Source organism: Antechinus flavipes, chromosome 1 (genome assembly GCF_016432865.1).
Source record: "Antechinus flavipes isolate AdamAnt ecotype Samford, QLD, Australia chromosome 1, AdamAnt_v2, whole genome shotgun sequence".
Taxonomy (NCBI): Eukaryota; Metazoa; Chordata; class Mammalia; order Dasyuromorphia; family Dasyuridae; genus Antechinus; species Antechinus flavipes.
The window spans coordinates 330,908,524-330,934,991 of record NC_067398.1 but is presented as its reverse complement, the minus strand read 5'-3'; the positions used below and the strand labels follow the sequence as shown (position 1 = coordinate 330,934,991).

At 35.7% G+C, this 26,468-nt stretch overlaps 1 protein-coding gene across 4 annotated transcripts in view; it reads right to left on the bottom strand.

Moving 5' to 3' along the window:
* PRKCB (protein kinase C beta) overlaps positions 1-26,468 on the bottom strand; it is a 650,080-nt gene that overhangs the window by 261,967 nt on the left and 361,645 nt on the right. For all 4 annotated transcript variants that reach the window (XM_051967368.1, XM_051967358.1, XM_051967376.1 and 1 more), the window contains exons 6-7: positions 13,030-13,186; positions 10,614-10,748 (exon numbers count right to left, since the gene is read on the bottom strand). In XM_051967368.1, coding sequence (XP_051823328.1) covers positions 10,614-10,748; positions 13,030-13,186 — 292 coding nt within the window. The remainder of the gene's footprint in view (positions 1-10,613; positions 10,749-13,029; positions 13,187-26,468) is intronic.

Here is a 26,468-nt window from a genome sequence, read left to right as displayed (position 1 = left end):
AAAGGTACAGCTTCATGAACAACAGAATTGTTTCCCAGAGTGTCTTACAACAAGATTAGCCCATTCACATCACCTTAACTGCATCCCAGGCCAGTAAATTATGCCCCACACTCCCAACCAGAGCATGTTGCCTTCTGGCCATCCATATTTTTCTTCCATGTAAATTGGCAATCAAGACATGCCCTTGTAAGAGATGAAATGTGGATGGCCTTCCTGAGAAGGAAAATTAAGAAAAAGTACCTACAATTAGGCAGTTGCCTTGAAAGAAAGATCCCCCTACTGGAAGATTATAGGTACCTTAAGAGATAGTCCTTAATGGTATTTGGGCTCCATAGGAGAAATGCATGCAATTCAGGTCAGAAAGATCTGGATTAAAATTGTAGACTTTTATATAATACTTTAAGATTTACAAAGCACCTTATAGGATTATTTCATTTGATATAACAAGGAGAGCAGATGGAAGTTGCCTTTATTCAATGAGTTTTAGCAATTATATTCAATACCAAATTGGAAAGAAGAAATAATTGGGAAGTTGCTGAACAAAGAACTAAAAAACTGAATTTTAGGACTTTGGGCTCCATCTTAATGTAACATAGTCACTGGACAAAAAAAACAGAGAAGGATAACAGTCAGGAGTTTAGCAAAATTGTCATTAAGGAGCACAAGAATCCCAAAGTAACAGAATTAAAAACAAGTACATATGGGGGCCCATAATCTCCAAATGTGTTCGAGTTTTAAAATGATCAAAGTCTTTGTTTCTGTTTCAATGCCACTGACCAACCAGGATCAATAATGGTAGATAAGCACAGCCTGCTAATATCTTAAGAGTTGGAATCAGAAGGGAATAAAGATAAGGATTTCTGGAACAGAAAAGGTAGACTAGAATAGGAAAAGATTGGATAGCATAGAATAGGATAAATAAGATAGGTTAGAATAACTTATAGGATAGCACAGCATAGGATACCATGGAATAGGATAGTATAGCATAATATAAAATAGACTAGGATAGCAGAGCATAGCACAGGATAACATTGGATAAGACAGGATAACATAGAATAGAATAGGATAGACAGGATAGCATCTCAAGTTAATTCAATATACATTTGTTAGATGACATTTTATAAAAGATATCTAAGGAAGATTTTTTTTTAAATCCAGTCTATCTTTCAAGTGATTTTTTTTCTTTTTCTACAGTATTCTAAATTACCATCAATATGAAAGCATCTGGAAGTTTGGCATCATGAAGGTCACAATCTGGATAACTGACAGTCCCAGTTAATCCTGTCATGAAACGGAACCTCCTGGAGGGTAAAACATCCAGATGTGCAGCCCTGGGTGGCTCAAACATCCTTATGGCTGATTCAGTTTTGTACTTTTTATCCAAATGTTTTGTTTACATATAATGAAGAGGGAAAAAGATTGAGTCATATGAGTTTGCTTGGTAGGCAAGCTGGGCTTAGGAAGGGAAAAAAAAATAAACATCCAATTTATTTCTAGATTCAGGAAAGACTCAAAGGAGAAGGGAGAAATCAATTAAAAGAGAGTTATCTTTTCAGGAATATTAAATGACTAACAGGGCATCTGAATGATACAGTGGATAGATCACAAGACCTGATGTCAGTAAGACCCAAGTTCAAATCCAGCCTGTATAACCCTGTATGCCTCAGTTTCTACATCTGTAAAAGTGAGCTAGAGAAGGAAATGGCAAACCATTCATGCCAAGAAAACCCCAAATGGGGTCATGAAAAATTGGACACAATTGAGGACTAAACAACAAATTACTAATCCTCTTAAAAGTTTTCTGAAATTAATATAACAGACCATAAGAAACATGACTAAAATCCCAGGTTTTCATCATGGATCACACAAGGAGATGCTCTTCACCTTCCCTAATACTTATTTTCATCTCTTTCCTTCTTATAGTCCCTGTCTCATTCACAGAAACTTAACTGAAATAAATGTATGGTCTCCCTCTCTGCATTTTTCCTTTTTCCTCATTTCTCTCTCTCTGCTCCTCTTGGTCACATAGAACTAACTTTTTATCTCCTTAATGTTCTCTCTGTTTCCCTGTTTTTTCCCCACCCTCTCCCCTAATCAAATCTCAGTAGTGAGATCCATTCTCTTTTTCTCCCTTGTTTTTCTCCTTTTATCCTGTCACCTCTGTCTATGTTAGGAGTCTGAGCAGAACGACCCCAGCACATGGCCATTTAGGAGTTGGGCAAATCAGTATACTGGCTTGCTACATTAGAAATAATCTAAGACTGGGTAGCTAAACAAGGTGAAGCAAACCTGATAAAAGAATATCTAAAAAAATCACATCAACAGGAAATCACATTATGAGCCAAACTTAGAAAGAACAGCAGCAAGAGCAAGGAAGAGATCAGAGTATTTCAACAAGAACTCATTGACAATAGGACTCATCATCTCATCAAGGCTATTATCCATCATCATCCCACCTTTCTGTAACATTTTACATTTTTAAAGCATTTTCCTAAAAACAACCCTGTGAAGTAGGCAGAACAGGTATTTATTGTACTTCTTTTATAAGCTTAGAAAGAAAAAGGAGTTTTGTCGAAGGCCATATTCTATTCTTGCTCAATTTGGGTAAGAGATCCATCGTTAAGATGTTTTACTTGATAGATTAGGAATGTGCTGATATTTTAAAAATCATGTCCAATATATTGATTATCTCTATCATGAGCAAAGTGATTTACTTGCAGAATGCTGATATTCACTTTTATACAACAGATGTGTTTATGTAAAGTTGAATGTAAGTCATTTTTTAAAAAAATCAACTTCTCTCTCAAACTGGAGGAGGTGGCTACTGAAAATAATTTATTTGTAAAGTAAATTTTTTCTATAAACAAAATCACTCCCAAATTAATTCTCCAGGGCAACTAAGTAGTGCATTGAATAGAATAGTGGGCCTAGAGTCAGGAAGACTCATCTTCCCAAGTTCTAATCTGTTCTCAGAACTTACTAGCTGTGAGTCTTCAAGTCACTTTACATTGTTTGCCTCAGTTTCCTCATCCATAAAAATGAGCTGGAGAAGGAAATGGCAAGCTACTTGAGTATCTTTGCCTAGAAAATCCCAAATGGGGGTCATAAAAAGTCAGATGCAACTAAAAAAATAACTGAAAAAAAAAAACAACAAACAGATCCTCTTTGTTAAATTCAGCTATTTATATGATATATGATACATATGACATATATATGTATTTATGATCTATATGTATACATATATGACATATGATATAATAAGGTAATTCATTCTCTATGTGTAATTCTCAAGACTGTGGATTATGAGAAATGGTATGTAAACATGGGTATCCTTTTACAATATGTGAAGAATTTTAAATTTGTGAGAAGCAAAACTGATAGACCCTTAGAAAGATGGTAGACTAATGATGGCTGGAAGAACAATGTCAGGGTAGCACCTTTGAATGGGAAGGGGAATCTGCAAATGGAGTTTAAAGGAGAAATATGAAGAACCTTAACAGGTTCTTTTTCTCTTGTTATAACAGAAGCTGTCTATGTGGTCAGATGAAGTTAATCCAAAAATAAGCAACAGCTCCATGGCTAGGTAAAAATTATTTTAGGATGATTCCTTGTTGTACAATTTAGCAATTACCTCCCCTGTGATTCTGTTTAGTGCTTTTAAAAAAGTCCTTCTAAGAAATCCAACTTCTGTATCAAGATGAGCTGACAAGGAGAAAAAGTATGAGCATGGAGAGTTGAGAAAGAGTAGACAGTGAGCAGCAGCATGCCACAGAGAAATACAAAAGAAGCTCCTCCACAAGAGCTTAGGAGATGATGTAAGGCAGAGCTTTTTAAACTTTTTTCCACGCCTGACCTCTTTTCACCTAAGAAATTTTTAACACGACCCTGAGTAAATAGATATAAAAAATAGCTATATAAATCAAACATTTGCTGATAATAAATCATAAAGAAATTTATTTTAAAACAACTTGGAATACATAAATGTTTACCATTTATTAAATATGAAAGAAAATTTGTATGCTGAGATGGATTTGCTTGTTTATTTTTACATAAAGATTTAAATCTTGGCAGAATATTTGACACATTTTACTACTGCCAAACTTTTCACGACCCCCACATTCAGTTACAGTATTCCATATGGAGTTGCAACATAAGAGTTTTTTTTAAAAGATTTGATCTAAGGTATATTGTTATTGTTTGTCCTTCATTCTCAAAGAAGAAGTGATTCCGTGACATGTAAGTGATTTGGATTTAAGTGAGGGAAAGCTGTGTAAAGTCACTTGCCTCACTTTACCCTCCAGAGCCATTTTCCAGCGCCATCTGGGTTCAGTGGCAAGATGTAGATCAGGATGACTGGAGATGGCTCTGGATGCAGTGGAAGACCTTGGCTTTTTTAAGCTAAGATTTTTAATAGGTCCCAGTTTGACCAATGCAATGCTCAATCAGTAATTAAAACTAGGTATGAAATGAGGCAGAGAATGGCCTCTTTTAACTAGTCAAAAAACAAACAAACAAACAAAAACATATATCAATCTCGGAAGAACTAAGATATGAGACAGAAGAGAAAAAAAGATATTCCCTTCCCATCCCTGTGTGCCCCCCCACACACACACACGGGTGGATGGAAACTTATTCATCTCCATTCCCATAGCATCCTGTTTCTTCAGAGAAACACATTTTAAACATCCATTGGTCTACTTTGTTGTAGGTCAGAAGATCGGAAGTCCTGTAATAAGTTGTAAAGATGTAGGAGTAAAAGGCTTAAATCACCAATTGACTTAAATCAAGAAAATATTCAGTCAATGCATTTCATCTGACCTCGGGCTGAGCTCCAGTTCAATCTTTCTGAGCAGAGATAAGGAAAGGAACATTTTTTTTTCAGTTGGGCTTTATCTATAGAACAGATATCTACATTGAAGCAACAAAATGTTATTCCACTGTGCCTAGCATTGGATAGACTTTTCCTCTGAGTCACTTTTCCTCATTTACTGCAGATGTTTAGATACAAAAACCATCAAACCATTTCCCTTTGCTTTATTCCAGGAAAATCCTGTGACAAGGAAAATAATTTGGCTTTTCCTTTGCAGTGGCTTAAAAAAAAATTACCAGATTTCCTTGCAAAGTGGTCATACCTTTTATCCCAATTTTTCAGCACTTAAATAAGAGTTTCACCATTTTTTCATATGAAAGAAACTAGTCAGAGCCAGCAGTGGGAGGCAGATGATAAAGGAAGCAAAGAATATGCAAGGGCATTGGGGAGAAATGGGGGGGCAGGGAGAAGATAGGGGTAAAGGAGAAATATAAGTTCTGCTCAAAAAATGTTTGTGTACATCTAGACATTCTATTCAGCACTAAATCAAAATGTGACCATCACATAATTGACTACAATTACTTGAGTCAATAGATCACAGAATGCTAAACTGTTAGCACTGGAACAGTCCTAAGGAAATAGAACTCACAAGTAGAAAGAGGCTTAACCCTATTTTGTTCATTCCACTCTTTTTATAGATGAGGAAACTAAGCCCAGAGATAGAAAGAGATTTTTTTCAAGAAGATGCAGCCCATAGGGGACAGAGCTAGGATTAAAACTCAAAAGTCTCTTGATTTCTAATTTATCACTTTTTTCATTCCTTAATGGGTTGATTTGCTTCTGTCTAGGCCTGTGATTTCATCACTGTAAGGCCATCTGTCTCACACTCAAACAGAAACAGACACAAATTGACTTAGAAAAACACAAATTAACATCTATGTTGTATTGTGTTTTTATTTTCCTTTTTTAAAAATTTCCCAAGTACATTTTGATCTGGTTTGGGCCAAACTTGAAAGTTTTGCTGGCCCCTTTTGGGCTGATACCGAGTGTCTGAATAGGGAATTACCACTTGTGGTACTAAAAAGTTTAGTGATTTTCCTATGGTAACATAGCCAGAATTTGTCAGAGGCAACAACCTAGGTATCCCTGAGTCAATTTTCATTTAATAACCAGTTATGGATATGTCACAATCCCCTATTAAGGATATTACTAGTTCCCCATATCATTCCATCCAGTGATCATCCAGGATAAGCAGGACTTATCCATGTGTCTTGTTATCTGCCCTGCTATTGATCAATTCTGCCTCCAATAGTGACCTGGCAGCCTGGATCTTTAGTGATCAAACCCCATCCTTTACCCATCCCTTCCCTTCAGGTGAAAGAATTCACTTATTTTTGGAATTCTGCTCCAGGGCTAGGTGATGGGTAATAACAAACTCATCTAACCCACTACCTATAGTCAGCTACAATCCATGTCATTTACCAGGAAACCATTCATTTACTCTGGTAACCTACCATTTACCTTGCTTTCAATATGATAAGTTCCTCTCTGTCTCTGGAAAAGGAATTAAATCAATATTGATCTTCAAAAAGGCTACTTTTTGTCAATCCACTACTCTATGGTTCTGTTCACAATCTCTGTAATTCCTCTGACCAAGATTCTCTTCTCTGGCTAACACTATGCATTGTTTCCGCCTGTTAAGAGTGGGCTTGGGGGTAGGGGCTATCTCACTTTAGTTTTTTGTATCTTCAATGTCTAATAGTAGATTTTCTTTTCCTTCATTCATTCATCCTCCTTCAAAACCACATTATTGCATAAATGTGACTTTGGGTTCATAAAGGTTTAAAGAGCAAATTCTGGTAGGTCCTTCCTTGAAGGACTATGAATGGGAGCCTCTCAATGAATTGTGCAAGGCTGTCATCTGAAAATCAACAAGCAAACTTCAGCAAGGCTCATCAAAAAGTGAATTTCTGACCACAGTCATTCATGAAGATCATCTGCTAAAGGTCCGATGTTCTATCTGTCTGAACTGTCCAAACTAACAAAATGCCAGTTCCTTTGAGACAGTGAAGAATGCCTACAGCCAGGAATGTGATGCTAAATATTTAACAACTGGATCCCCAGAAGGAAAAAGTACACTAGACACACTTAAGTTCAGTCTACACTAACCTTTTCTTCATCCCTTTCTTCAGTCTAGGACAATCAACAAAAACAACACATTAAGCCTTGATCTATAGCATCTGCCAAGATATAAATTCTCATTGAAAATTTAGTAGTGATGTATGCCCTTCTACAGATTAATAGACTCATATAGTCAGAAGGGACCTTGGAAATCATTTAGGCTAAGCCCCTTGTTCTACAGAATAGCGATCAGAGGTAGAGTAATTTGATCCAGGTTCCTCAGCAAAGAATTTAGAAGGGATAATTTACAAGGAACAGGGAAAGGAAGAGAAGGACAGGACTACGAAAACTAGGTCCCTGTCCTAATTCTTCCACTAATTTGGACCCAACCTTGGGCAATAATTCAGTTGTTTATCCTGCTTCTTATTTATTGCATCTTTGAAATGGGGGCAGAGAGATCACAAGGAATGGTGAATAGAGAGATGCTTTTAGAGAGCCAAGAAGACTTAGATTTAAGTCCAACTTCTGATACCTACTGGCTGTGTGATCCTGGTGAAGACCCTTAACCTTCTTGGCCCACATAACTCTCAAAATGATAATCTGTGGAGCAGTTGCTGATCTGCCCTGGGAGATGGAGTTTCCTCCATGGGAATTCCCTAATCCAGTAAAATCACAGTTCCTCTGCTCTTTAAAAAAATTTAGGGAGTTGGGATTATTATTGATAAGATTTTTGTTTGCATTAACATCTTATGTTCTACAGTGACTTCCATTTGAACATCTTATGTTTCAAGGTTCCTTCTAGCTCAAATACTTTTTTATAAGTCCTTTCCAACTTTAAAATATTAATATTAAAATTAATATATTTAATATATTGTCTACTTAATTTGTGGAGGGCAACAGAACCTAACCCTCTGGTTTTAAACTCTATATCGTAAATTCTCAGAGTCAAAAATTTGGATCCAGCAGGCATGCCCACAAAGTATTTTGGCAAATGCCAATTCTCATTAATGAAGCTAGAAGTTAACAAAAGGGAAGTGATCTATTGGTCTCTTCCCTCGCAACCTTCAAATGGCTAATCCAGACACAAGTGGCTAAATTGTCATAGGACGATAGAGCAAGAACTGGAAGGGACCTCAGAGAAAAGCTAATTTGACTCTTATTTTATAGAAAAGCAAACAGCCTCAGAAGTGGAGAGATTATTCTAAGGTGACAGTTCAAATGGCAGAAGGAGGATTTGACCCTCAGTCTCTTAAACTCAGATTGCAATGCTATTTCCCTTTTGCTTTGCTATCATATCCCAAGTATCTCATTCAGTGAGCAGCCTGCCGTGTTACTCAGGCTGGGGAAGAGTGAGGAGACAGATCTCATTTCACATTTTTCTTCTGAGTATTCTGCAAAAAAGTCCCTGTGCTCTTAGATAATCAAAGAGGGGCTCAGGTGGCAAGGTGGAACATGTGGGGATATGTTGGGGTCTGTGCCATCTGCAGGGAAGGTGAACCTCATTTCATGGCCTGGAAATTGTGACTCTGGGGGACTTCAGCATCAGAGAGGGAAATTAAAATGGCATACATCCTGCTGTGAAAGCAGTCAGGAAAATGAATAAACCTATTCAGGAAAGGCTTCTTAGACCTACTGTGCTCATCTTCTGGATGGTAACAAATGACAGTAATTGCAGGCTTTGGACAGAGTCTGATAGCGGACTGAAGGCAACCCATAATCAGTGTTTCTTTGAGGCCCTGGTTCCAGAAGCCAGTGTCAAAGTGAATTATTCATACTAACCTCCCCTCTTTTGCTACCTCTTAAACAGCTACCAATAGGGATTTGATGGGTTCCTACTGTGTAATTAGCAGGAGGGTAAGGAAATCTAGATGTGGGAGTAAAGCAAGAGGAATCCAGCACAAAAAAGATGACAAGATATCACCTGTGAAGTCCTTTCAGGCTGAATCAATCATCCACTTTATGGCATTCTTGGGAAGAATGGACCTATAGTTTGACCACTTCTAAAAATAATACTAAGGTCTAATCCTGTTACAACCGTAGTGTACCTATTTCACAGATGAAGGAACTGAGACATAGAGAAAGCTAATGATTTCCTTGCTATCTCCTATCATCCATTGATTGAGAGAGGCAAGGCTTAAACATTCTAGACTAACGTCCTTTCCATTTCACTCTAGATCTAACAATAGTAATGCAAGTTCAAATAACACTTCACAAAGTTACATCTATCATCTCATTTAGCCACCCCAACAATTCTGGAAAGCTTTAGTACATGGATTGTTGTCTCCATTTTACAAATGAAAAGACAGAAGCTCAGTGGTAAAAATGACCTGCCTATTGCCACATAGCTAAGAGTAGGATTTGAATCCAGATCTTGTGACTTCAGGTTCAGCCCCATTTTCTTAAATCTTGTTCACACTCTTCTATCAAAGGCTCTTTTGTTCATTCATTAAATATTTATTAAGTGCCTACTTTGGCCAGACACTGCACTAAGTGCTAGATCACACAGTAAGGGTTCAACATGTTTAAAAAGGAACTCATCATAATTTCCCCTAAATCCATCCTCCTCCAAGTTTCCCTATTTTTGCTGAGGGCAGTCATATAGATTTTCAACATTGATGTCATCCTTGCTTTCCCTTTGAGTTCACCATTCATATCCATCCAGGTACCAAATTTTATACTCTCTTTACTTATACACCATTTTTCAGATCTGTTCTCCTCTTTTTAATTATGTTACTTTAGGTCAGCCCCTTATCACCTCTCATTTGGAGTTCTGCACTAGTCTCTTAATGATCTCCCTATCCCCTATTTTTTTCATCTCCAAATCTATTGGCCACAAAGCTATCACGTTATTATTCCTAGAACTCCCTTGCTCAAAAATCTCTCTATTATATCTAGGATCTGGTGTATTAGTTGTTGCTGAGGTCAATTTCACCTTTGCACTTTTGTACCAACTAGCCTCCCCAACTTTTCCTAGAAGGAACACTTTCTTCACCTCTATCTGATTTGAATTCCTAAATTCCTCCTGGACCCAGCTAACCTGCTACCTCCAGGATAAAGGCTTTCTTGCTTTTTCCAGGACACTGTACTCTCTCTGTCCTTGAAGGATCATATAAACTCAAAATACAAAATCATATGTATTTATATATCTATGTATAGTTTCCTTCCTTTAGCTAAAATAGGAGCTCAATGAAGTATAAGATTCATTCCTTTCTTTCTCCAACACCTAGTACAATGTTCATACACAATAAGTGCTCAAATGAATTAAGCATTTAATTTACTTAAGCATGGTTAAGAGTTTGTTGAATTGAATTGTTTGGAAAGCACTTATATTTCTCACTTTATTCAATTGATCCTCTCAATAGCAATATTTTTTTAACCCCCACTTTACAGATGAGAAAAACAAAACTCAGAAAGATAAAGGGACTTGTGCAAAATCATTAGTTAATGAACTGAAACCAGAATTTAAATCCAGAATTTTCAGTTTCCAAGTCCAGTGTTTTTCCACTGGAAAGTGGCTTGTTCCTGTTCCATTTGCAGATTTAAAAAAGAAAAGATTGAAAGAAACTCAATATTACCTCTTTCTTACTTTAATCCCTGGACTTGAGAGAGAAAGACTGCATGTAATATTGGGTCATTATGGCCTCTTAGCTGTGGCTTTTGAAAAAATAAAAGCATTTCTCACCATCCATCAACACCAGCTTTCTGCAGCTCTGAAATCCCAAAGGACAAGGACCCCATGAAGTCATTCCTGCTGGTCAGATCCCAGTCCCAAATCTCCACAGAAAGTCGTCTGTCTTTGTCAGCCTCTTTCAGTTGACTACAAAGAAAAAAAAGATTTTTATAAGACGTGATCTTACATTATGAAGGTAAGAATCATAATAATTTAGCCTTTTATGGGCTTACAAAGTACTCTCTCATAATCACCCTATTGAGGTAATTACGGTTCTCCCCATTTTATAGACTAGGTAAGTTGAGAAATCAAAGAGAGGTAAAATACATAGCTATTAAGTTTTAATTCCACTGAACTTCCTTGACATTTCCTATGCGAGTTATAAAGAACAAGAAAAAATGTGTGCAGTAACATTTTTGATGGCCTTGTTACTCATACATCAAGGCCTTCACCTTCTACAACCTTTTACCTTCTAGGGATTTAAATGAATTTGGAACATAGGACTGCTACTAGGAATGATACAAAGAGAAGGGCATATTACTGAATTATAAACTAGATGGCTTCTAGATAAATGTGTCTTCTCTTGTTAGAGAAAATATAAATCAATCAAGAGTAGAACAGGAAGAATTCTGGACTTGCATTCAGGATTTGAGTTCAAATGCTATTCCCTACTATCTACTATGTATGATGTGTCATCTTGGGTAATTTTCATAGGATTTCAATCTATGAATAGATCTTATAATCAGCAAGTCATTCATATTCTGTACAGTTTCCCTATATCTTAAATAAGGAAACTGAAGTAAATAGTCTCTAAAGGTCTTTACAATTCTGAATCCAAACTTGGGACCATGGCAACAGTGGGATGGGCAAGAGTACTGCGAATGTGGTTAAGGGGTCATATATGGAAGGTAACTAATGAAGTCTGAGAAGAGTTAGAAAAAAAATTGCACTTATTCTTTCTTGGTCGAGAGAGAAAAATAAGGAAAAATGAATGGAAATCCCAGGGAATGAGCTTAGGTCTGTAATAAAAAAAAAACCACTTCCTAACAATTAGAATTATCTAAAAATGACAGAGGCTATCTTGGGAAGCAGTAGGTTCTGCCATTAGAGGTCTTCACGAAAAAGCTTGATGGTCATTGTTTGGAGAAATGGAGATAGGGGTTCTTGATTACAAAGAAATTGGACTAGATTTACTTCAAAATTTACTTCTAACTCTAAAATGCTGTGATTCTGTAAAGAACACTAAAGATGGTGAGGAAAACAAGTCACATCAGGAATTGCTAGGGAAAAGAAAATATTTGGCTTGGAAAACAGAAAATTTAATCACAATCTTCAGATATTTTAAAGACTACCATGTACATTTTTGTTTTGCTTGGGGCCAGAGGAAGGACTTGAAAAGACTTCAGAAAGGCTGATTTTTTTTTATATTTCTTATTATAAGTAGAATGGTCTAAAATTGGAATGAGCATTCTCAAGAGGAAATGATCTCCACATCTTTGGAAATATTTGGAAATGTTCTTTGAGGATGAAATAGTTAGTATTTCTCTTTCAATAAGAGATAGAAACCTTTCAGTTCCTCCATCTAGCGTGACATGCTAATTCTATACTAACCCATCAAGTATTAATAAAGTCACTTTGAAACACCCAACCTCTGTCTCAAGTGAACTGTAAGGAAAGAAGGGAGGATTTCCCTACTTAAGCCAGAAAGATTGAGGAGAATTAAAGAATAAACTCTACAAACTAGACACAGACTGGTAGAAATAATATTGCAGAAACACACAAAAGAGAACATAATCCCTGGAGTTCTGGAGGAGAGCCAATAAAAGTTGAAGGAAAAAAAGAGAGCTCTTGAAGAATTGATGGAAAAACATGTAACAGATTTAGAATGAGAAGCCAGGGATGGATTGCAATTTGAAGGAAGACCTGTGTCAATGAGATCAGGAATGTTCTAGACTCTTGAGTCATAAGACAGACAATCAAAGAGCAGGGAAATTAGATGTGGCTAGTTTTCTTCCAAACCATTTCTTCATAATGACTTTTGAGAACCTATTCTGGGAATTAAGAAAGTGACTTCATATTCACTGACACATGAGATTCTATCATCTATTGCCCAGTTGGAGAAGGCGCTGTCCCAACTGGTATCTTTCATAGATCTAAAGATAAGGAAAAACTTACTGGCAATTAGAAATATCCAAAAATTTAATAGGCTGCCTTGAGAAGTAGTTGAGTTCTGTCTATTTGAGAGAAGGGCTGAGAAACTTGATTGGGAGAAGGAGTGGGATGGGGGAATGGAGAGGAAAGAGACAGCCAGACAAACTGAAACAGACAGACACAAAGAAGTAAAGAGACAAGGTAATTTAAACCCCCAAATCTTAGGGACCTGAAGCCAATTCTTCCTAATCTACCCATCTAGAATTATGATACTTACAACTTAAAAGTCTCATTCCACTCAGGGTTGAGGGAACACTTGATGGTTTTAGTCTTCTGCTTGCTCTCACTCTTGGGATCAGGAATGAGTTTCAGTTTTACATAAGGATCTGACAAACCATTAGGATCCATAGGTACTAGATTTTTTGCATCTCTTACTGAAAAAAAAAGAAAAAGAGAGAAAATTAGGATTTGACACAGACAATGCAAAGCAAAAACATTATTATTAGCATCATCATCATTATTTTTCTATCTGGGAGGAATCTTCAAGACAACTTCATTCAAACTCTTCATTTTGTAGAAGAAGGAAAAGACATCAAGTGTAAGAACTGGAATTTCCTGTTTCCTGACTTTTTAGTCTAGTACCGTTTCAGTCAAATTGCTGAAATTTGACATTTTGAGATATGACTAAGTAATGGCACTAGTCTTTCCTTGGTCTCATGATCCAGGACAAATAGCTTAATAAAAAAGAGGATATGTCCTCTATCTTTTCCAGATTCCATTTGGCCCCAAACTCACTTACTCCAGTGAAGATAGCTAAGTAATGTACTCTGGGTAGTGACAGGAGAGTAAGGATTTAGAACTGGCATCAGAAGGTGGCAGAGCACAGTGACAGACAGGCAGCAGATAGTCCAAACACCCATTGGCCCCATCCAGTTCCTTGGGTTTTAAATCCATTACTTGAAGTATCAGCTCTACCTGGTCCAAACCTCCCTTCTTATTCATGAAACTGGGCCAGAGTTCTATTCCTGACAGGCTCAGATCAACCTCTATCTCTTCTCAGCTGAGGAACTCTACCAAACAGACTAAGAACCAAATTGTTTTCTCATCTTATACCTGATATTATCATATTGTCCCTGAGCTTGGCCCCTTTCAAGTACTGTTATCATTTCTCCAAATGTCCTGTCCTGGGGTAGATTTTCCAAATTCAGAAAGGCCTATTTCCCAGGTTCTAGTTTTGATTCTGTACAAATAGGCCCTCTTGTTACTCTTATATTAATGGGGTTGACAGAAGAGAAGCAATAGTAACATGACACACCCATGGCAGCCCATTTGTCATTTCATACACATGTACAGATACATATCCCAATTTAAGAAGGAAAAATCTATTTTCAGCATGAGAGAAATCATGAGGAATACACCCTTTTCCTTAAAGACTCACTATCTAATGAAGACTAAAAAGTGTGCTTATATACTCAGAGCATACAAATATATCTCCTAAAACCAAGATTAATTATTAATAGGGTTTCTAGATGTATAAGGATGTAAGCCCTATGGATAACATGGATCATGTACACACCAAGCATATGTGATATTACTGATAAGTGGATGGTGACTCCATCATATGTATGTGTGCTGTAAGCGCTGTATTTTGGCACATATATAGCATTCCTGGTCTGTTTCTTTTATGTGTCAGGAACATGGTACACACTGCGTGTACACACCATGTCACCAATTGGAGTTCTCCTGACAAAGATTCTAAAGTGGTTTGCCATTTCTTTCTCCAGCTCATTATATAGATGAGGAAACTAAGGCAAACCAGATGAAGTGACTTGCCTGGGGTCATACATCTATTCACTGAGCTCCCTAACTGAACATTCACAGGAAGCCCATGTGCTATGTATCTATTTCATTTACATGTAATAGGAATAATATGAAAAGGTGTGTATTCTGTGTAGTATGCTTGAGAAGGATATATGGGACATGCATACATAATATGCACCTTGCTGGATGCTAGATTGCCTAATTGGGGGAGACTCAGTAAGGTTCCCCTAGACTCAATTTGCAGATTCCCCTTTCCATTCAGAGATGATTTCCTAACATTGTTCTTCCAGCCATCATTACTCTACCACAGATAGGAGGTACAATATAAAAAACAGATAACCTGTAGGAAGCCCTGAATTCAAATCTGGTCTCAATATTTACTAGTTATATGACCTCTGATTTAACATATGTAAAATGCCTTGCAAACTATAAAGTGCTATATAAAAGCTGGTTATCCAGGAGAACTGTTTGGTTCTGCAAATATGTATTGTATCTAGGATATACTGCAACATATTTAACATATATAGGACTGCTTGCCATCTTGGGGGGGGGTGGCGGGAGGGAGGGGAAAAACCGAAACATAAGCGAGTGCAAGGGATAATGTTGTAAAAAATTACCCTGGCATGGATTCTGTCAATACAAAGTTATTATTAAATAAAATAAAATTAAAAAAAAAAGCTGGTTATCATCTTAATCATCATTGTTGTTAGTATTATTACTATTATTAAGTGCACAGCATTCATGATAAAGGATATGGTCCTATGTATATCTATCAGTCAATATGTCAAAAACCTGAACAGAATACCAAAAATGACTAGGATAGTCACTTTTATAAATAACTGGCAATTTACAGTTGTGTAATTCTACAAAGCTTACAAAATTCTTTCTTCACATAGATATTCAAATAAACTTATGGTGTAGGTAGCAAAGCATTATTATAATCGCAATTTAAAAAGAAGGAAATGGAAATTTCAGCAAAATGAAATTATTTCCATTCATCCAATAAGGCTAAATTAAATGTCTACTATATGTCAGGCACCAGAGACTCAAAGACAAAATGAAACAGTCCCTGTCCCTAAGGAGTTTATATTATATTGAGGAAAACAATGGAAATACACAAAATTAACACAAATATGTATGTACACAAATATGTAATTAGCCAAGAGAAGGCATTAACAACTATGAGGAATCAGGATGGGAAACCTGCAGAAGACAGAATCTGAGGCAAAAATTGAAGGCTCAAAAGGATGGAGATAAGGTAGAAGTGTTTTCCAGGCTTGGGAAGAGAGTCTGTACAAAAGGTGCAGAGATGGGAAACAGAATGTTATATATAAAGACTATATATAAGGAAAGCAAGCAGGCTTGGCTAGAACATCTATACTTTCTAGCCAAATGTCTAGGATATTGTAATCCTCTAAAGACTAAGTCCCTGGAGAAGACAAGCGGGTTTAGGATCAGAGGTTCAAATAGATCTGGCTTTGACAAAGAGTCACTTTTCCTTTTGGGCTGGGGGGTTGGGGAAAAGAAAAGGAGCATATTTTGAAGTACAGATCTGATAAGAGACAGGAAGTCATGACTGATATCCTCAATGTTTTCAATAAAATATTCAACAAGATATTAACATAAGCATTGAAGAACTGCCCAATTGAGACTGTGCAACAAAAATGTAATGGGCCCTAATTTTCATTGTTGTGATATTTCCTTTATTGCTGTTCAGTAATACATGAGAATCCCCAGAGCTGGGACTTGTAAAGGGTTGAACAATGACTGGACAAAATGGCAAAGGTTTCCCTGCTAGAGAATAAAGTTGATCTGCCCATGATCAAATATCTAGTGTCAGAGACAGGGTTAAAATGTAAATTTCTGAATTTCAGATTCAGTGCTTTATCCATACCTTAAAAATGTGCAGAATTTAGCACAGACTGGATATACCTGATTAAGATTTAATTTTAAAGTCTCTCAAGAGGAGAAAACTGCATTTTACATCTTGTATTGAGGATTCATCACTCACCTTTAATTCACTAGAGAGTAGGCTCCCACTATCTCAAAAGAATTAGGATCAAAGTATATAATCCTAGTCATTCCAGTAAAGTAGGCAGAAAAATGTGGCACTTAAAATCCAGTTTCCTAAAGTTCCCTAGGGTCTTAGATAATGAATGCTAAAGATACAAGGAAAGGGTTGAGATTATAGAAGCAGAGAAAAAGAATCACAAAATTTATGAGTTAAAAGGAAAGCCAAATGTTCTACCTTGGATCAGGGCTGTCCTTTTCATTAAGAATCTAAGCCATCCAGTCCAATTGGGATATATTAGAATCAGCTTTTACTGGTTCATATGAGCTATTTGTTAAATGTTCATTATGAGCATTTGTACCTCAAAGATCAACAAAATAAATTAGGAGTTGATTTAGGAAAATGATGGAGAAAATGCTAATACTTCAGATTAAATTTAAAATGGTGTTGTGGTTATTTTTTTCTGGGTAGGTGATTATTAAATCTTCACCTGCATATCTCATAACTTCAATCCATACATGACTGAGATTCCTTTTTACAACATACTCAACAAGCAATCATCAGATCTTTGCTTGAAGCCTCAATAAAGGGGAATCTACTACTTGCCAAGACATCCCATTACACATTAAACTTTTTTGTCTAAATTTTCTTTTGTACGCCTTCTGCTATTCAAGGTCAAGTGGAACAATTATGTTGCCTTTTCAATGTGATATCCCTTCCAAAACATGAAGATAAATGATTATATTTTCTATCCTTAAATGTCATCTCTTCATCATTTTGAAGATCTCTGATTTTTTAATGGATCAATCAATCAATCAAGAAATTAAGTGCCTACTAAGTATCAAATACTGTTTTAGGCATTAGACAGAGACAAAAGTGAAAATTGTATATTTTACCTCTTTCTCTTCCCTCTCATTAAACTGGCCTATTAATACCTTATAGGGGCACTAGTTGAAAACATCAATAACTGTATCTATTCTCCCCCAAACTTCTTGCCAATGCTCCTTTCCCATCCTCAGCGAACCACAGTCCTTTCCATACCCTACCATCAGGTTTGAGTAATTAACACATGAGCCTATGAAAATAAAGGCATTTACTATTACTCTAAGTGCCACTGAGAGATTCATGCATATTGGTTATATACAGGTGCAATTGCAGGTCCTATACAACTCTAAGGCTTCCTCTTTGCTTGTGATCCATTCTAGGATCCTGCCTTATATGGCTTCCCACTTCCATTGGTTATATCTTCTTAAGGGTACCGTGCTCTCAACCAGTTTGTTAGACATAGAATTGAGAGTTCCCAATCTTGAGTTCTTTGATCCAGGATGAAAATGCAAAGCTTTAGTGATTACTTCCCTTTACTTATTAGAGGGAAACAGGTAATTTTTATGTAAAAATTACCAAATTTGATACCATCTCTTCCCTCCCAAGGTCCTTATTTCTCCTCAGAAAAATAAGCATAATAAAATTGTTGCCACTTTTTTTAAAGGGCTACTGAGGGAAAAGTATTTTATATATTATTAAAATCACTAAACAATACTTGATATATCAGTTCATGTAGAGGTAGGTGGGACTTAAAAAAAGAAAAGCAAACCAGATTGCACCCATTGACAGAATACCTTCTTTTGGATAACTACAGTTCACATTTCTATAGAGCTTTACAGTTTACAATGTTCTTTCCTTACAATAACTCTATGAGATAGGTTATGTAAGAATTATCTCCATTTGATAGTGAAAGGGGAAAGGATTTGAAAGATTACCTAACCAAGCCAATGTGACACAATTAAGGTGAATTGAGATTCCAAACAAGTTGCTATGATACTAAGCACAATGATTTTTCTTTGGTACCATATGTAGTAGGAACAATATATTCACCCTATCCCCATGCTATTTTTTCCCCTTAAAAACTATTGAGACCATTCTCAAATCTTGATTACTCATTGACTAGAGAGAGGCCCAACCATTGATAGAGCTTTCTAGTCACTTGAATACAAAGCAACCATAAGAAATTCCAAGTGTTATCTTTGATACTTGGTTGGAAGAACCTGATAGATAATTCAAGCAAATGAGCCTTACTAAGCTAAATCAACATGAGGTATCCTCAATGTCTACCTTAATGAAAATCTTTCTGCTAAAGTTAAATGAATCTTCTTTTGTTAACTGAATGATCTCTGAATGTCTCATTTTTTTCCCAATATTGAACCTAAACTATCCAGAGACTGGTTGGAGTTAGGGCAAATGCAGAATACGATCATACACATAGATACATACATCATATTGTGTGTGTGTGTGTGTGTGTGTGTATGTGTGTAAAGAGACAGAGAATTCTCCCTTTTAGGAAGTGGGCCATTCTCTGCACTTCTATTTCAATTGAGTTTTTCATAATGGAAAATTTCTCCAACCACCCTCTTCACTTATCCTATACCATAAAAGCATTCACAAAATAATACCCTTATACAAGTCATAAAATCTATTCAAATTCAAACATATTAAATACCATACCATGACAAGAAATAGAATTATAAAATGAAAGGTAAAGTTAATAATATAGTATGCATCCTATATGCAGTACTGTATAGTAAACTTAACACAGATGTGCAATGTGTTGCCGCTTCCCCACACACTCCACCTACCCTTTATCACTGGCAATTGGCTGTGCAACTTTTTTTTAATGAAACAATGAAGTGATATTTAAATAGTGGCTTTCTTTTTTCCCTTCATATATCTTAGGATAGTAAGCAATACTATCCTAAATTAATTTCGGAACTTCAAAAAAAATCTTGAAGTATTTAGATTCTTCTTTTCAATGCAAGAAAAATCCACTCAAATGATGAAATGCTTCTGCCAACTGTTTCATTGTGAATCTTTTTAGGTTGACCTCAAGTTCTGAATCTTCCCTTTCTTCTTCTATAATCTTTGCTACTTACTAGTAGCTCAATCAGAACCTCATTCAAAAGTTTTCCAAGATATTCAATCCACTCCTCCACATCATTCTCATCCATTTCTAACTCCAGTTCTTGTGCTAATTTTACAATCTTGTTACTCACTTCTTCAAATGCTTCATCATTGTCTCATCCACAAGTCAGAAATGAACTGTGGGCACACCATTTTCCAAACTTTCTTCATACATGCTTCTGTTGCATCATCCCACACATTTCAGAATTTTTTACATAAAGCCAAATTTGCATAATGTGAATTTACATAAAGCAAGAACTGTCTGTGGGTATGCATATATAGACACACATAATATATACATACATATGTAAAATATATACATTTGAGATATATATATATATATATATATATGTTTACCATGAAAAGAGACATTTGTCTAATAAATTGGCATTAAATCAAAATATTCAATTCCATATCTATATAATGAATGCACTAGCATTTCCATTTAAACATTTCAGTAGCTGACCCTAAGATATCTATGTTTTTAAACCACATAAAATTCATTCTCCAAGTGGAGAATTATTCAAAGAACACTAATAAGTGTAGTTAAAAAAAAACAACTTTGAATTTTGATAAGACCTGGGTTTGAGTCCCAAGCACTTTTCAATACCTGTATCATCTAGAATAAGTTACTTTTCCACATTTTGACTCTCAGCTTCATCGTCAGTTTAAAAAACAAGATTGAACTAGAAGATTTCTAAAGCCCAGATCAAAACCAATGATTTTGTGTGCTGCTTTCTAGGAGATAGAATTTGGAATATAACATCTAACACATGGGGAGCTAAATAAAGATAGGATTTGAGAAGATTTATGGCATCAGAAACTCACTGTCTGAGTGATTGGCAGCACATTTCCAAATAAAAACCTAACAGTTTGCTTCTTCCTAGTAGAACAAAGGTTAGTTTCTGAGAGATCCCTTTTCATTTTTCTTCCTTATAAGTTGACACTGCAACAAAGACAACCTGTTTGAGACATTTGGTTTGTTCTTCCCTTCTCTTTATCTCAGAAATTCATAGTAACCTTATGGTGTCCCTTGTACAACAAGAAAATGTGTTACACACTTAAGCTGTCAATGTCTCAGCAAGTGATATTGTCTCAAATACAGATCTTTGAGAAGAATGACGAGAAATAATGTCCCCTTGTGAGGATAGTTCACATCCCCTGTTTCTCTGCCTCTCTAATCACTATTTCTGTTCTTAGACTGATCAGTTTCTTATGGAAAAATGTTGGCAGTTCTTGGGAGCTGTCCAGTGCTGAATGCCACTTGGAGAGTAAAGCAAAGACAGCAGGGTCAGAGTCTTCTCCAAGGCCATCTGGTTGAACTCCTCATTTCACAGACAGATGGATGATTGAGGCATAGAAAGCTTATATGACTTGCTAGAGGTCAGGAAGGTAATATCAGAGGGCATTTGACTCGGGTCTTCTGACTCCAGACTTAGAGCTTGTCATTTTGGATATTAAACATTATGTACAACCTTTTTGCTCAAGTTCAAAATCATCTGGACATACTTGGTTTCCTTGAATTCTACATTGGAAAGCTTATTCCTTCATGACTCATATAAAGGAGGACTCCTTTACCACTGCATTGTTGAATTGTTTTTTCAGCTCATGAATAGAATGTGATAGTGTGAGTGAAAGAGTAGAGGAAGAGTATAAAACTTGGAGTTACAAGATTTGTATTTGAGTCTTGATTCTGCTTCTTAACCCCTTGTGCAAAATCAATTAACTTTACTGGGCTTCCATTTCCTCAATTATGAAATGAAGGCATTAGACTAAATATTTACCAATGTCCCTTTCAGTTGTAAATCTATGCTACAATTATTTAGTATCCCAGGTTCTGATTGTATGCTATTTCAAGCTTTCTATCCTGATAACTGACTTTCTGCATTATAGAACTCATCTCTTACTTGTTTTTAATCTTTTTAAATGATACTATACTACTGATAACTTTCTTTACCCTTTGAGACTGGCTAACATCAAGTGCAATCAATGTCATAGTACTTTGGGCCACAGATATTATCCTTAAGCAATACATACAGGTAGATCCTCAGAACCCATGCACAAGCAAGATTCTCTGGCCTAAGTTGAATTCAATTTTCATGATAATTTCATGATAATATAATTTCATGATAATTTTCATGATAATTAATGCTCCAACAAATTTGGCCTAGAACCAACCAATTCATCTAATTCAATGTAGACATGTGTGTGTGTGTGTGTGTGTGTGTGTGTGTGTGTGTGTGTATCTATGGACAGAAATAGAGAGAGACAAAGACAAAAAGACAGAGACAGGGATGGTAGACAGATAAATAGCTAGATAGACAGACAGATCTAGATATATAAACAAGGAAAAATCCATAAAAGATTATTCTCATTTAACAATAGGAAAACCCAAAACCCAATACACTAGCGCAGGAATAAATATTCAGTGTGCCTGGTCATGTGATGCTTTCCCAGTAGAATCAGGGGTAAAGCAAGAGTACTCCTTTCCTCTATTATTTGAAATAGTTTAGAATGGTAGCTATATTAATGAGGCAAGAGTTAAAATTAAAGGTACAAATATTGTCAAGAAAGAAAGAAACTAATTTCCTTTTTCTGATGACATGACATTCTTTTAAAAACATCAGAGATTAGCAGGAGAAAAAATACATAAATCCATAAAGATCATCAAGATTTCTTTATACTACCAACAAAACCCAAGAAAAACTAAAAAAGAGAAGCCTCATTCAAAATAACTACAAAATGCATAAAATAGCTTATATTTAACCTAACAAGACACACAAGGTTCATATAAATATAACTATTCTTTACAGAAATAGAGACAAATGATTGAATAGATAATCACTGCTAATGGTTAGATTGTGACAATGCAGTAATTTACAGATTTTATGCTATAGCAATCAAAAGAAGATGATTTCATATAATAATAAAAGAATTCATTTGCAAGAACAAAAGGTCTAGAGTCTCAAGAGAAAGAAAAATAAAACAATATGAATGAAGGGTATGTGAAATTCCCATACTTCAAATAATATTTTAAGACAGTAATCAACAAGACAACTTGAAACTAGTAAAATTCTATATTTTCCATAAAAGCCTTCTCTGATTTCTCCCAACCCCCAAACATAAGTGATCCTTAACTCAGATCTCTAGTAGCTCTTTCTCTCTCTTCCATTCCTGGATATTTATATCCTATTCTGAATTACATTTATTTTTATAAATATTATCTTCCCTAAAATGATATAGGCTCATTAGAGTCAAAGGCCATGTCAGTCCTTCATTTTTGTATTTATTTTTCAGTATTTCCTAAAATAACAGGTTTTAGAGTAGAAAAGAACATGAGTGGTCACCTAGTCCAAAATTCTAATTTTACTAATGAAAAAAACTTGTTAAATAAAAGGGAATGGTATTCCACACCTTCAGGAGAAGTTGGCAGGAATGAGAAAATTACATTATCTTCACTCTTATTCTAGTTCTCTTCAGGTCTCTAAGTCTCTTTAGGTTCTGCAACCTCTTTAGAAGCTTGTGATTTTCAACTTCAAGAGAGCAAAGATATGAACATGTGAACCCCACTTCAGATTGGTGAAGGGAGGAAAAGACTCAGGAAAGAAAGGTATCTCTAGCTACCTATTGTACAGACTGTCGAACTCCTCCTTGGATGACATCTAGAACTGTCTCTCTCACTGAACTGAGTTACCTTACTGCCACTGGGGAAGCTCCTTCCTTTTGTAATTCTGGTATATATATTATCATATGTATACTTTATGTGATTTTTTTTTGCTGATTTGGATGGATTTCTTTGACATTTGCTATGTGTGTTCATAGATATAGAGATACAGAGCTCTCCTTCCCTCCAATAATGAAAGAAAAAATCAAAAGTTAACTTGAATCTAAAAATGATGAACAATATTTAAGGGAATTATAAATAAACTATATTTAAGTAAATTATCAATAGATGTGATTTTAGCCCATCACTCCCTTTATTTCTTTGAAGAAAGCAAAGTAGCTAAAATCTTACTCCATTTTCCTGTTTTCTTTCCTGATGGGAGTTACAGTCTTTTTTAGAGAAGGGTGGAAGAAGAAAAAGCTAGAAATATCTATTCTTTTTCCCTTTGAGCAACACAATAATATACCTATGTGGCATATGAAAGAGTAGGAGATAGCTCTCAAAACACATGAGCTTTGCCATGTGAGCATTTTTTTAAGTTGGCTAGTTGACTGAAATTAGTATATAACAATTTCAATCCTAGTCCAAAATGTGGTCATTGTTCTTTAGAAGGAGGTAACTTTTAAATAAATTTTGTGTATACATATGGGTACCACTCATGTATATTAGTTGATATGTATATTCAATGCTGGCATGTATGTTGCACATATACATATGTGTTATATATTGTATGTATGTGCATGTGTTAATGACTATATGTATGTATGCAAATATATACATATATCAATATAATAAAGCAGATAGCTCAGTGAGGGCTTACATTAATGTCAGAAAGATCTAGGTTGCAATTCTGCCTTTAACAGATATTGTCTGTGTGATTCCTGGCAAATCACTTAACCTTTCATTATTATTAAGCAGCTCAGACTAGGTGGTGATGAACCTTGGGAGAAAAGCTTTCTCATAAGGAATTCCCCATAAAAATGGGAAAAAAAGTACACATATACCTATTTGCATACACATATATGTATATTTATTTATCTTTCCATTTATTCTGTACACTCACATATACAAATTTAATGCACATAAGTGTATATGTGTGTGTTTGCATATGTTTGTATATATACAAAGATACATATTCAGAAATAGAGAAAAAAATTATTATAGGTCATATCCTGTTTTGTTTTTTAATAAAACATATGGAGGTGGGGAGTGAAGCTGTTTGGAGGGTAATATATTATGAACACATGATGAACAATGAGAACTAAAATCCAAAGACACAGGTTTTTTTTCATTCTTTATGTTTCATTAGGTAAAGACCTACTGACCAAAGTTGACAGAGCAATGCTAAGCAGAATATGAGGTAAGGAAGGAAATCTCCCTGGAATCTATTTGGCAGGAATCGCTTTGATTTTCTTGGTTAGATGTCTCTTCACTATCTTTGTTGAAATCCAGCCAGGCCAGATGGCACAAAATGCTGTACATGATATGGAAACAGTTGGCAATTTTTTCCCTGTCAGATACGTGTGAGAACAGTGAAGAAATGGGTCCTCTGATTTCTGCAACTGTCATCTTTCTTAATGAGGAGATTAAGCATTAATGCAAACCATTTCCAAACTGGTTTTGCCTAAGTCCATTTTAGGTGATAGATGAGACCCCAGAAAATTGATCTACTGATGTTTGAGTGCTCCATATTGATAAAAAGCTGTGTGCAGGTGTGTATGTCCCAACAAAATTAACTTCTCATGGAGGTCACAGCAGTAGAACAAGTCAGACTCCATAGTTCATCAGGAAGAATAACATAGAATGGAAATTATCTCTTGTACCCTTACTTAAAAAGTACAAACTCACTCTCAGTTCATTAAGCAACAAAAAAGTATATTAATTTCTTGCTTGAACAGTTCTTCTGATCTTCAATGGCCATTGTGTTAATATAAGGCATGTAGAAATTAGGGGAGTGAATGTAAGATAGCTTTAAAATATAGAGGAGTTGGGGGCAGCTAGGTGGCACAGTGGATAGAGCACTAGCCCTGAAGTCAGGAGGACCCATGTTCAAATCTAGCCTCAGACACTTAACACCTCCTAGCTGTGTGACCCTGGGCAAGTCACTTAACTCCAATTGCCTCAGCAAAAAAAAAAAAAAAGGCAATAAATAAAAATAAAATATAGAAGAGTTAGTTAATAACTGATTGCATCAGAATAATAAAGAGGAGATAGACTCAAATACAATGCATAACAGAATTTTACAGTCAAAATGTTACCTCCACACAATATTACAGATGTTTAGTCATTCCGTAAGACCAACCTCTAGACAAATGAAGTCTTCTATTGACTTAATACTCATGGATCTCAAAATACTTTTCAACCCTGTCATCTGTGAATTTCCCACTAGCAGTTTGTCATCTGGAAATAATCAGCCTTGCAAATATATGACAAATGTGGCTTGCAAATTGAGTGACTTTGTCTTAACCCTATTAATGTGACAACTCTTCCTTTTCCTTATATATGAACTCATAAATTAAACTGAAGGAGGTGAGGAATGATGAAGGGAGTTGGTAAAAAGAGGAACTGTTCAAAAAGCTGTGTCTTGGTCCTTTGCTAATCGTTCAAATTCCTACTCTGCTTTATAAATAATAATGACTTGCCTAAAGTTACAGAGCCATCATAATACAGAAGGAAGAAGTAATACTCAGTGAGTAAAGGGTTTAGAAGTATAACATTATTAGTTTTCATTTTTTACAGTTGAGGCTCCAAGGCACAATAGTTCAGGTACCTGCAGCAGCAAAACTATACATTGTTGGTATCTTTCTAGGGTGAAAGGCACACTGAGTACTCCACTATCCCACATCATCGACCCTGCAGATAGAAAACTGAATCAAAAATCAGAATGGAGGTGAAGTAGAGGAGAAAGTGCTAGTTTTTCCTGATCCTGCTTCACTAACCCAACAGCAGTAACTATAATATTAAAAGCAAAAAAAAGTGATTTGGGGGATCAGTGTTACTGTTTCATGCATTCAGTGATGGGAGTTTCTGGAAAGCATGAAAGCTTCAGTTAGAAATGTTTTTCTGACAGTTCCAGTCTGGAGAAATCAGCAAATAAACTATACAATCTAAATATTTCTCAAAAACACCTCTCCAGATGTTTTAAATGTGGTTTCAAAGACTACTGTTTATTTAAAGAAAAACTCAGTCTCAGAAAATTAAAATCAACAAACATTTATTAAATTATATGCAAGTCATTATACTAGATCCTGAGAGTACAAAGGAA